At 43.3% G+C, this 12,003-nt stretch overlaps 1 protein-coding gene across 24 annotated transcripts in view; it reads right to left on the bottom strand.

Moving 5' to 3' along the window:
* LYPD6B (LY6/PLAUR domain containing 6B) overlaps positions 1-12,003 on the bottom strand; it is a 180,065-nt gene that overhangs the window by 63,748 nt on the left and 104,314 nt on the right. For 13 of the 24 annotated variants that reach the window (XM_054478007.1, XM_054478005.2, XM_054478008.2 and 10 more), the window contains one exon: positions 1,769-1,822. The exons of 10 other annotated variants lie outside the window; for them this stretch is intronic. In XM_054478007.1, coding sequence (XP_054333982.1) covers positions 1,769-1,822 — 54 coding nt within the window. Of the gene's footprint in view, positions 1-1,768; positions 1,823-5,357; positions 5,539-12,003 lie in introns of those variants that run through there. One more of the 24 variants, XM_054478002.1, reaches the window with a different exon arrangement.

Genomic DNA, 12,003 nt, shown 5'->3' with positions numbered 1-12,003 from the left:
ATATCATCCAAAAGTCTTTCATTTCTGGGGTATATAAACAAGGTAACCAGCCTTCCGTGTGCAAACATGGGTCCTCAGAAGAACACAGCTCTCAGCAAGAGAATCTAATAGTTGAAAGAAAAGGAGAGAGGCTCCACTGCTGGTCTTCACCTTCAACGTGTATAGAAAAGCAGATGGCATGAAGCGGGCATGTCAATGTACACCTGAGTTCACAAAACTGGCACAGTGTGAGTCATCAAAAGATGTCCAGAGGAAGTCGATAAAAAACAACCATTTTTGCACACTGGCAAGGGAATTGCAAGCAAAATCAATAGCCATAAAGGATTCAGGCCACTTTGTTCAGCATAAACATCTCAGCTGGGAGGATCTGCTGTCATCGCAGATTGTTAGCACTTGGCTGAGCTGAAGTTCATTCACTACTTTTGTGTTCAGTTAGTTGGGAACATGTCATTTAAACAATAAAAGCTCTTGTAGAAAATTATAGAGAATTAAGTCTTGAGTTCCTCCTGTGTGTTTTTAAAGACTGACTTCTAGAGCAATAGGTTTTTTTTTTTTGAGACAAAATGAATACTGTTAAGATTGTCCTTTTTAGTATATAAGTAAGTAGTCCTTTGCCTCTAAAACAGGAGACATTCCCATAGGCTGCAGAAGCCAGCCCCCGACAGGCTGAAACTAGGATGCTAATACAAAGGATCTCAAGTTAGCCTAATCAGGAGCTCTCCGAATGAAAAAGGCACTCAGCTCTCTGTCCCAAGTAATTACTTACCCCATCTCAGGACATCAGTAATATACATTCTGGATAGATGAGACGCAAAATTTGAGGGCTAAACTTTTAACTGTGAATACCATTCCTAACCTCCAAGTGTAATTAAGTTAATTCAGGCCTTTCTGATGTACAGCCACAGCCCCACTTCCCCTAAAATAGTCCCATTGGTCTGAATCCAATTCTCAAAGGTAAGAACCCCAATAAGACAATCAAGGTTTATCAGTTATGAAATTGAACTTGAATTTGTAGAATGACAATTCCCTTCTGTTGTGGGCTGAATTGTATACCCCGACCCAACCACACCAGATTCATATGTTGAGGTCCTAATCCCTAGTATCTCAGAATGTGACTGTATCTGGAGAGTCTTAAGAAGTAATTAATTTAAAATGAGGTCATATGGGTAGGCCCTAATCCAATCCAATAGGTGACTGGTGACCTTATAAAGAAATCGGGACACGGACATACAGATGGAAGAAAATATGAAGACACAGGGAGAAGACCATCCACAGGCTATGGAGACAGGCCTCAGAAAGACCCAACCTTGCTGACCCTTGATTTTGAACTTCCTGCCTCCAGAAGTGTGAGAAAATAAATTTCTCTGGTTTAAGCCACATCATCTGTGGTGCTTTGTTGTGGAAGCCTGAGCTAAGACACCTTCCCTTACTCTTTCCTCTCCAGGATTGCCAGGATTCCCAGGGAAAAGTCTGGAAAGCTCACAGGGACACTCTGTGTCCTACTCAAGGACCTCACTGTCATTCATTCCCTTATCCCCAAGCAGGGTAATCTCTAAATCCAAAGAAAGTGACAAACAAGAACACCTCATAAACATCCTGAAGATCCCGACTCTGAAACAGGAGACCACTGCCTTCCCCATGCCCTCTGATCTCCATAGCATGAGACCATTCCGCACCCTTCTCAAATGCTCCGTGCTGACTAGAGGTTCCACTGCAAACGGCATCTTTGGGATGCTGTTTCCAGAAATCATGTCCTCATTTCTCTTACCTTGACACCCAGGGCTGGCTCAGATGCCTTAACCAATCACAATTTCCTCTCTTTCTGAAAAGAAAAGGAAGAGTAAGGGTAAAAATCCTTGCACATTACAGAAGCAAGTCCAGAGTAAGAGATTATCAGCAACAAAAAGACTTCCAGTTGCCTCAAGGCTTGATTCGTAAGTAATCACTTTTTCCTTCACTGGAAGAGTTCACACAGGAGAAGTGATTGATGTCCTTTTTTAGTGCTGGGAGCCATGAACACCATAGTTTAATTTCTACAGCCTCCACAGACAATGTTTGACCTATAGCATAGGTGGGCATTAGGCCTGACTCCCAATCCTATGGCTCAAAGGGGATTGCAGTGTATTCAGAGGGGGAACAAAATAAAATGGACTGTTGGGAGGCAAGTCACAAGTGACAGTGGTAGAACAAGGGATCACTTAGCCTGTCCTCACGTTCCAGATCCATTAGACTCCCTGGTCTTGCTCACCAGCCTCCAGACAAAGCTAATACAAGCTGAGCTCAGCTTTGCCCAGAAGTATCCACAAATGAATATGAAATTTCCTTTGCTATTAGAAGTAATGCCCTGCAGCACTCCCTGGGGCAGCAAACAAGGCCCTTGGTTCTCTCCAGGCTGCAGTGACGGGCTGGGAGTTCTTGTCCAGGGCACATTCCAGCCGCAGGGCAATACTGACACTTGCACCTGCCAAGTTTCAGCAGTGGAAGGAAAAGGAGAGGGCCTGATGCAATTAGCCAGGTGAATAGAGAACTTGTCAAACCATTTACATAAGACAGTCCATGAATGCTTTCAGTTCCCATGACCAGAGGGTGATTGTGCTTCTGCCTGCTGCTCATTCTGCGGGCTGCAGAGCATTTTCCTAGCAAGGAAGTGAGAAGCAAAAGGATGATTTCTCAGCCTGCAAGTTCCAGGGCTCTTGTGGTAATTCAGCATGCATCATGCCTCAAGCCAAGAGGTAATTTTACTTTAAGGGATCAAGGAACATACCCTTGACACTGAGTGGTAAATTTTTTTAAAAAATTCAAGTATCCAATTAATAAAAAAGAAAGCTTCCATATGCAGTTCAATATTCCTTACTTCCCTTACCAATTGGTTATGTATTAGCTTTGCTAAATGGTTTTGTTTCAATTATTGGATTGTGAGTATTTCCGGAGTCCATATGGAATCATATTATCTTGTATCTCTTTCAGTCCCTAGCATATAGCATTGGACACAAAATAGAAACTCAGTGAATGCTCAATTACTGATTGCTTCTTGCTTTTGAAATAGTTTTTCCTGTAGGGAAGCAAATCTACTGTACCTGCCACATTTTTCAATAACACCACTCCGCCACTCTCCCCACCCCACCCCACCCCATCCCCATACCAAATGTTGCTAACAACAGCAACAGGATCTTCTCAATGAATATCTATCTTTTCAGCGGATCACATAAAAGAACAAAGTTTAGGATGGAGCTGGTTGGTAAATTCTTGTGCTCTATGTTTACATCTGAACATAATCTGAATTAGTTTCCTAGGTCTGTTATAACAAACTACAAAAAAATTGGTGGCTTAAAACAACATAAATCGATTCTCACATTTCAGAAGGGCCGGAAGGCCATAGTCAAAGGTGCTGGCAGGGTTGGTTCATTCTGGAGGCTCTGAGGAAGGTGTGCTCCAGCCCTCTCTCCTCCTAGTTTCTGGTAGTTCTAGCAATCATTGCCATGCTTTGGCTACATAACTCCAATCTCTGCCTTTTCTTCACATGCCCTTCCCTTTGTGTCTGTGTGTCCCTTCCTTTCTCTTATAAGGATACCAGTCATTGGACCTAGGGTCCACATTCAATCCAGGATGAGCTCATCCTGAGATTCTTAATTACATCTGCAAAGGTACTAGGAGTTGGAACTTGGATTTTTTTGGGGGGTGGGGGGATGGGGGAAATACAAATCCACTATAATATTCAAAATGAGAAGACATCATCTTTACCACAAAACTCCATCTTCTTCCCCATTCTCTTCATTATTAGAATCACCATCCTCCTAGTCAGGAGCCAGGCTGAATTCTTGAGTCATCTTCAAGGGCTCTCACCTTGTTGCTCCCCAATGCCAATAAATTCCATAATCCACAGTAATGAAGGACAAGTGAATCAGCAGTGCCCAGCAAAAGTTATCACGTCTGTCCTCTCTTTTCCATGCCTGCCATCATGATCACCCTGGCCCCAGCTTGGATCACCTGTCTTCGACCAGGTCAAGACTTCTTTTTTTTTTTTTTTGAGACAGAATCTCACTCTGTTGCCAGGCTGGAGTGCAGTGGCACAATCTCGGCTCACTGCAATCTCCGCCTCCCGGGTTCAAGTGATTCCCCTGCCTCAGCCTCCCGAGTAGCTGGGGCTACAGGAACGCACCACCATGCCTGGCTAATTTTTTGTATTTTAGTAGAGACAGTGTTTCATCATGTTGGCCAGAATGGTCTCAATCTCCTGACCTCGTGATTCGCCCGCCTTGGCCTCCCAAAGTGATGAGATTACAGGCATGAGCCACCGCACCCGGCCAAGCCTTCTTCTTAACTGTTCTCCCAGTTTCCTTTACTGATCATACCACATGCCTGCCTTAAACAGATCCTGACCATCCCACGACACTGTCCACAAGCTTTCAGTGGCATTGAACCAAATAAAATCCAATCTATTTATAACCAAGCACCCAGGTCCACTAGAATGGGTCCCAAATCCCTCTCCCAAGCTTATTTTCCACTGCCGTCCTCCATTTGGTCCAAGCCCTGGTCAAAACAGATTACTAACTGTCTTTAAATAGAGCCTCCAAGTCTTAGAGAACTCTGCCTGGGATTTATTCATTAATTCAAGAAGCACCCCCATGTTCCTTGTTAATATCTTACACAGAAAAGCCCAGCTCAAAACAACTCACCTATAAGACCCTGTTCAGCTTTTATCAACCACACTGGATTCCTCCTTTTAAAATTTAACAGCATGCTTGACAGATTAGGGATTCTTGTTTTCTCCTTCCTTAGGGTACTTACTGCTCCACTAGGGGACTTAGTGCTTCCTTAGAGCACTTGCCATAAGCCTCATGGCAGAATATAGAAATACCCACTGCAATGCCCAGGTGACTTAGCTGGACCCCTACCCCACTTTTGTTGCCCAATGCAATGTTTATGCAACATAGCTAAATTCCTACTGAGCTTTAACCCTGCTTATTTTTAGGAAACAGGATGTCTGTGGTCAGAAGTTCCTTCTTAGGCAGCTTACTCAACCGCTGAAGAACCTCTAGCTTCATTACAATCCAATTTCCATACCGAATGACACTCCCACCAGTGCCAAGACAGTTGACAATTACCATGACAATGACTGCATGAGACCAAGAAAGGATAAAATAAAGGAAACTCTGATTCCTCGAAAATCTTTATCCCTTTCCAAGCAAAAGCATGAATATGCCTCCCATTGTCCTTAACGCCCAGCCCCTTCATTAAAGATGCCCTATGTCTGTAAGTTCCCAGTTCTTAGCAACCAGGAAGCTGGTTTCTGAGCTACATTCCCACTTGTCCAATTCCATAGCCATTGACTAAAGCCTGCAGTGCTTGACACTCACTTTTGGTTTTGTGTGTTGGCTTCATGATGCATGTGATACATTCTTGTTTCTTGTGCAGACGTCTTCCCTGGCTGCTTGGAATATAAATTCCTCAAAGGCAGGTACTTCCTTTGTACCTTTTACAGGCGATTTGCATTCAGTAGTTATTTTAAAAATGTAAGTTGAATGTTGGAAAAATCAGCTAAGATGAATAGGGACAGCAATTACTATGCAGACAGGACATAGGGGTGTGCATGTGTGTGTGTGTAGGATTTGAGTACAGGAGGAGACTAATTTATGCTCAATAAACTATGAATGAAAGAAAAATAGCATACAAAATCACACACAAAATTAACTCTTGGAAATCTTTCTAGAGAGCTTAGTTTCTTGGTTTGGGCTCTGTTTTTACCTGTAAATGAAGAAAATAACATGTGAAGACACATAAATGTTCAAGTTCTTTCTATTAGGTTGGTGCAAAAGTAATTGCAGTTTTGCCATTACTTTTAATGGTGAAAACTGCAATTACTTTTTCATCAACCTAATAGACCTCTGGTCATTCTTGCGTAACTCCAAATGCCTGGAATGTTCTTCCTCCCTGCACCCCTTGTCAATGTATCCTTCAGATTTCAGGTTAGCTGCTTTCTTAGAGGTCTTTCCATGCCCCCTTTTGCTTCGGTTAGTTCCCTGGGTACTCTCCCTCGTACACAGCACTCGCCACCTCTTCACAGCACTTAGCATCATTTCCAGATATGTATTTGATTCAGTGTTGCAGCTACTGTTTGCTCAATAAGACTGCAGGCATTAGAAGTCTGTAAAACACTTGTTCGTCCACTGTTCCATAATCCTACTCTTTGCAGTCAGCCAAGTGCTCTTGTCACACCTGTGAGCCATTGCATCCAGCCTTCTTCAGCACTGCCCTAAACAAGAGGAGGCAAACTGGCAATCTAGAGGGCACAGGGAGGGGTTTAATTTGGCCAGCACAGTTTTTTAAATGGAAAAATTCACACTAAAGTCTATATTTCTAACTTCTACTGAAAAAGCAAAAGGGCTGGCCATTTCTGACTTACAGGATAACACCACATGTCTGGAAACTAGAGTGAGAAAAGAGACAGGCCAAAAATGTTTGAGCCTGGACATCCCTCTAAGGTGATGGTTCAGAGCTATTATGAATTTGCAAAAGGTCCATGAGCCAAAAAGAGGTTAAGAGCCTTGAAACAGCCCCTCTTCCTTCCCCAACATTTTATCATCTTCTAAGTGTTTTGCCCTCTGCTCCCCCAACATCTGTAGTTTGGCAAAGATCCGAATTTCACTCCTTTAATCTCTTTTCAGTCACTCCCTCCAGCCCTTAATCACTTTTATGACTTTCCTAAAAGCCTCCAATTTGTCCAAATCCAACTGTGAAGTTCTGCATTTCTTTTTCCTGGGAAGATGTAACACAGTTTAGAATTACTAAGCAACGGTTCACCTAAAAGCTTTTAGAAGAAATATCCAAAATTTGACATGTTAAATCAATTTTCACATGCAGCTGCTAAATTCAGAAAGGAAAATGCAGGGCATTCTGTAGAACAGGAGGCACTGGAATATTGCACAGAGATATTTCCTTTGCCTGACTGTGTACTGAATCGACAGGCAAATGGGTCAAGAGAAATTTGTTCCTTCAGCCATCTTGAAATATCCTGAAAACAGAAGAAGAATGGAAACTACCCATAGCTCAGAACACATGACTATACACACACACACACACAAACACACTCAAAACACCACACACACACACACACAGGCCCATGTGCATAAATTTGCAATCAGCCAATCAGCCAAGCCTGCCCTACTCAATCTTGAAGCTTCTTATAGTCACACCAAAGCATCACACAAGGCTGGGCACGGTGGCTCACACCTATAATCCCAGCACTTTGGGAGGCCAAGATGAGTGGATCACCTGTGGTCAGGAGTTCAAGACCAGCCTGGCCAACATGGTGAAACCCCGTCTCTACTAAAAATACAAAAATTGGCCGGGCGTGGTTGCGCTCGTCTGTAATCCCAGCTACTCCGGAGGCTGCAGGGGGAGAATCACTTGAACCTGGAAGGTAGAGGCTGCAGTGAACTGAGACTGTGCCACTGCACTCCAGCCTGTGTGACAGAGCAAGGCCCTGTCTCAAAAAAAAAAAAAAAAAAAAACACACACACAAACAAACAAACCCTCAAACAAAGCATCACACAGTATGATCTGACTGGAGGTAGTCACAATACACAAATAAATCCCTATCAGATAAGAATTCATTTAAATTCCTCTCAAAGCTTTTCAAGAGGCAGAAAAGCCTGTCCTTCAGAGATACCCTCCTCTGGATTAATGACTTGGGTTACCCTCTTTATCACAAGTTAAAGGTAAATTAGTAGTTGGATTGATAATAGCTCTTCCTCCTCAAATTGCTTCACCATGGGTTTCTGCTTCGTTTTTTGTTTTGTTTTTGTTTTCTTTTGAACATATAGAGTTTGGGGCCACACAACTACCCCAAAGCCCCCCGGAAGCAGAGTAAGCATCAGGGCCTTGGGCAAAGCAAGGCTCAAAGAGAATCTGAGTCAATGCTCTGGGAACCGCTGAGAAGCTGAGGTTGTGCTTCTCCGCCCTGGAGTCTCAGACCGTGTGGGAGGAGCCCTTCACCTGACCATCCCCAGCAATCCCACTGGAGGGATGAGGCCTCAGGAGGGCGCTCGTATTCGTGATTCAATTCTAGAACTTTCCATGTGTGCACCTCGAGTTTCTTGTGCCCTACCTGACAGTGTTGTGAAGAAACAAAAAATAATAATAATTTATAGAAGATTCTACAGTGTTTGAAATATGTTCCGGCAGGTAAGCACAAGGGTCTTCTAATTCCACAGCTACCAGCCCTAAAGTCTCCAATGCCTATTGTTTGTTACTATCGGAATTTTCCTGGAGTTGCTTTTCCTTCACACATCCTTGGGGTTGTTAATATTTGGGGTCTCCGAGGAGTGGCCCCCAATAGCCATAATTTGGCCAAGACTGTCTAAACTGAGAGGGTCTTTAATATCTAGGGGTTCTCTTTACTGGGCCTTCCCAAATGACCCCTAACCTGATTATAATACTTATCTACATAAATGCATCCAAAGGCTCCCACTGCTCCTCAGACAAATGCAAACTCCTTTCACACAGCCTGGCGTGGCCCAGCCCTGCTGCCTACCTCCCATCCTGCCATTCTCCCTCATCCTCTGTTGGCTCTGACCACACGGTCTTCTTTCTGAGGTTCATATTTGCCATGCTCCATCCTTCCGCAGAGCCTCTGGATATGTCATCCCCCCCTACAGTGCCCCTTCCTCCCTTTCACTTGCTATTAACTCTTAGTCTTCCTTTCAATCTCAGTGCATGTACCACTCAGCCTGAAGAGCCTGGCCTCTCTCACCATGATTAACTCCACCTAATAAAGGTTCACAGAACAGTCCACTCTTCATTCTCCCATGAGCACGCCATGTCATTGCAATTTTGCACGTGCTTGTATAATTACATGATTAATATCTGTCTCTTGCACTGTAAGCTCTGCAAGGGTAGGACCATTTCTGTTTTTGTTCACTCATATTGACATCGGCACAGAATAGAGGCTTAATGAATATCAGATGGACATGCAAATGGAAGCATGAATACGCTATCTCAGCAGAACTGTCTTCTTCCCTGCCCTAGTTTGCACACCTTATCTTCTCCAGTTTTCACCTCCGGTCACATGTTTCCTCTGCCCAGAAGTTCCTTTCTCCCACCTGTTGCCTGTTGTTTCTTCAGAGGTCTGCTGCCTCCCCTGCTACGAGGAACAAACCTTGTGCACCTTCCCAGATTCCTTAAAGCATTGCTTTTATTTTTCTTTCTTTTGATTGGCACCCTCCTTTCACTGGGTCACCACTCTGTTTTGCATTGACCAGAACACCACACCACGGAGCTTCCTGAGAAGTCTCTGAGGGGTGGAGGATGCCAGCTTCAAGTGAAGTAGTATTAGCTGCTCATGGGACAAAATTTGCTGATGTTAAAAGGGAGAAAGGAGGGAGGCTGGCAGATCCATCCACCCCTCTTTCTCTCTTCTATGGGCTGTTTCAACATGTGGCCCTTCCTTGTGACCCTCCTGCATTAGTTGCGGAAGAGACAGATGTGGTTCTTCAGGCTTGCCGGAAGGCATCAGTCAGCACAATAAAGCATCCCAGTGTGCTCATTGTATATTCCCCTGTCTCACTTCTGTTTTCCCTCACTCTCACCCCCTGGGCTTGTGTCTTCCAAGTAAATTGTTAGCATCTCAATCTTTTTCTCAGACTCTGCTCTCTTGAGCATCCAGGCAAATATCCTCTAATAACCCAGGTCCCCTCAAGAGCGCAACTGCATGTATCGTCCAAGCACACAATCCAGTAGTTTGAGAAGGGTTTCTCTCTAAATATGCTGTGAATGGATGAAGCTATTGGAAACTTGAGCTGGACTAACAGAAAGAAACTCATAATCCCTCTGCTTGAATCTGCTCTAGTCAGAACCCACCATCAGTGGTACTGATTTTAATTCCAAGAAGCCTAATTTAAAACTGCATTTCTCAACATTTTCAAATGACGGACCACTTAAAGAATCTGACGGAGGCTATGAACCCCTCTTCCCAGAAAAAATGCACATATGCATCTGTACACTCTCAGTTTAGGGGGTTCTCAGGACCTCTGAAGCCCCATCCGTAGATTTCACAGTAAGGAACACAATCAATGGGCAGTGACAAGTAGAGCAGTTGACACCACGTTTCATAGGGAACAGTGGAAAGAACAAATTCAATACAAATCAGGGGTGGAAGATGTGAAAGTTGGTGTATTTGAAGGCACATCAAGTGGAAAAGCCATTAAATGTTTGTTCCTATAGTATCTCCTCTTCTGGGGGTGACTTCTCTGATTTCCCTAGTAAGGTTTTGCTGTCCTAGCCTTACGAGTATGCTGTGATTCTTACTTATAAAATACTACTAGTCTTGGCTGGGCGCCATGGCTCATGCTTGTAACCCCAGCACTTTGGGAGGCCGAGGCGGGCAGATCGCTTGAGCCCAGGAGTTCAAAACCAGTAGGGCCAACATGGTGAAACCTCGTCTGTACTAAAAATACAAAAATTAGCCAGGCGTGGTGGCAGGTGCCTGTAATCCCAGCTATTTGGGAGGCTAAGGCAGGAGAATTGCTTGAACCTGGGAGGTGGAAAGTGCAGTGAGCCAAGATCACGCCACTGCACTCCAACCTGGGTGACAGGGGGAGACTCTGTCTTGAAAACAAACAAACAAACAAAAACAAACAAACAAACAAACAAAAAACTAGTCTTTCAACTAAAGGGCCAGATAAAGGCTCCACTTTGGACAGAAATGCCAAAAAAGTCAGTGCCCAAAGACCCCACCCCCATTCTTGTTTTCTTTCTTCTTCATACAAATCATTCTGAGCTCGTAGGCCATACAGAAACTGGCAGGCTGGCTTCAGGCCATAGTTTGCCATCCTCTGCATTAAGCTGAAGCCACTGATGAACCAGACTATCTCTGCCATCATACTACAAGCTCCTCTGAGGCAGAAGTCATCATTTATTTCGCTCTGGGACCCCAGTTCTAACACAGTGATGAGTACACAGTCAAAGCTTAATATATGTATGTTAGATGAAAGAATCCACCACAAAGACCTCCCTTATCATGCAGTTTGAACTGATCTCATCTCATCTCTCAGGACTTGCTGACCACACTTACCCAATTACGCTGAGTGCTGTGGCTGTCCACTGGCTTGAGAGACTTAGAAAAACCACAGAATCTTTCCTTTCCAATTTTCAGGTTGTTTTATCAGTTTCTGATGTGAAAAGCATAAAATAGCCACTCACTACTTATTTCCATAGCTAGCCTTTTAAAAGTAATATTAAAAGTGGGGATGATGCCAAGAAATCTGTTAAATATTCTTGTGCAGCTGTTCACATCTTAGCATTTAATTAGTTATAATTGCAATTTAAAAACAATTAAACTCTGTGGGGGTTATTTACTGCATCGCGTGATGATTCTGTCTTTATGCTCCTCAGAAGAGACAATTGGAAGGAGAGATCTGCTGAGATTGGTAAGACAAGTTATTGTCACCCATAGCTAATTTCCCTTGTCATTGTTTTAGGGTGACGGTAGTGTGATTTTTTTTTTTTTTTTTTTTTTTGCATCACATGTTGCAATGTTAGAACACAAATTTCTAAACTTTTCAAATGGTATAGTCAAAACATGGTGTAGACCTGTAGTTTTCTCTCACATCCTCAGCATAGGAAGACCAAGAAGAACTGCCATTTCTCACCGAAGGTCCCTGCCCAGATCATAAACTCATTGTCCTAAAAAAAGAGTTGGAACCAAAATTCACATACAACGAGCCAAGAAGTTGAGATGGAAAAACAAAGGGGAATCAGAGTGTGTTAATGGTCTCATCTTACACAAATAGAAAGCTGCCAATTAAGTTAAACTTTGCTGGGAAATAAATGGATTTATGCATATTTTTAAAAGTGTAGTGCATACATGTAATATCATAGATGGGATCGTCAGAGAGATAATAGACAAAAGTAAAAGAACTAAGGAAATCTGAATGATTATGCATGTTCACTAATAATAATGTATAATTATCGGCTCATTAATTGTAAAAAATGTGCCAAACTGAT

This window comes from Pongo pygmaeus, chromosome 11, assembly GCF_028885625.2.
Source record: "Pongo pygmaeus isolate AG05252 chromosome 11, NHGRI_mPonPyg2-v2.0_pri, whole genome shotgun sequence".
Taxonomy (NCBI): Eukaryota; Metazoa; Chordata; class Mammalia; order Primates; family Hominidae; genus Pongo; species Pongo pygmaeus.
The sequence above is the reverse complement of the archived record's forward strand: the minus strand, read 5'-3'. Positions and strand labels throughout refer to the sequence as shown.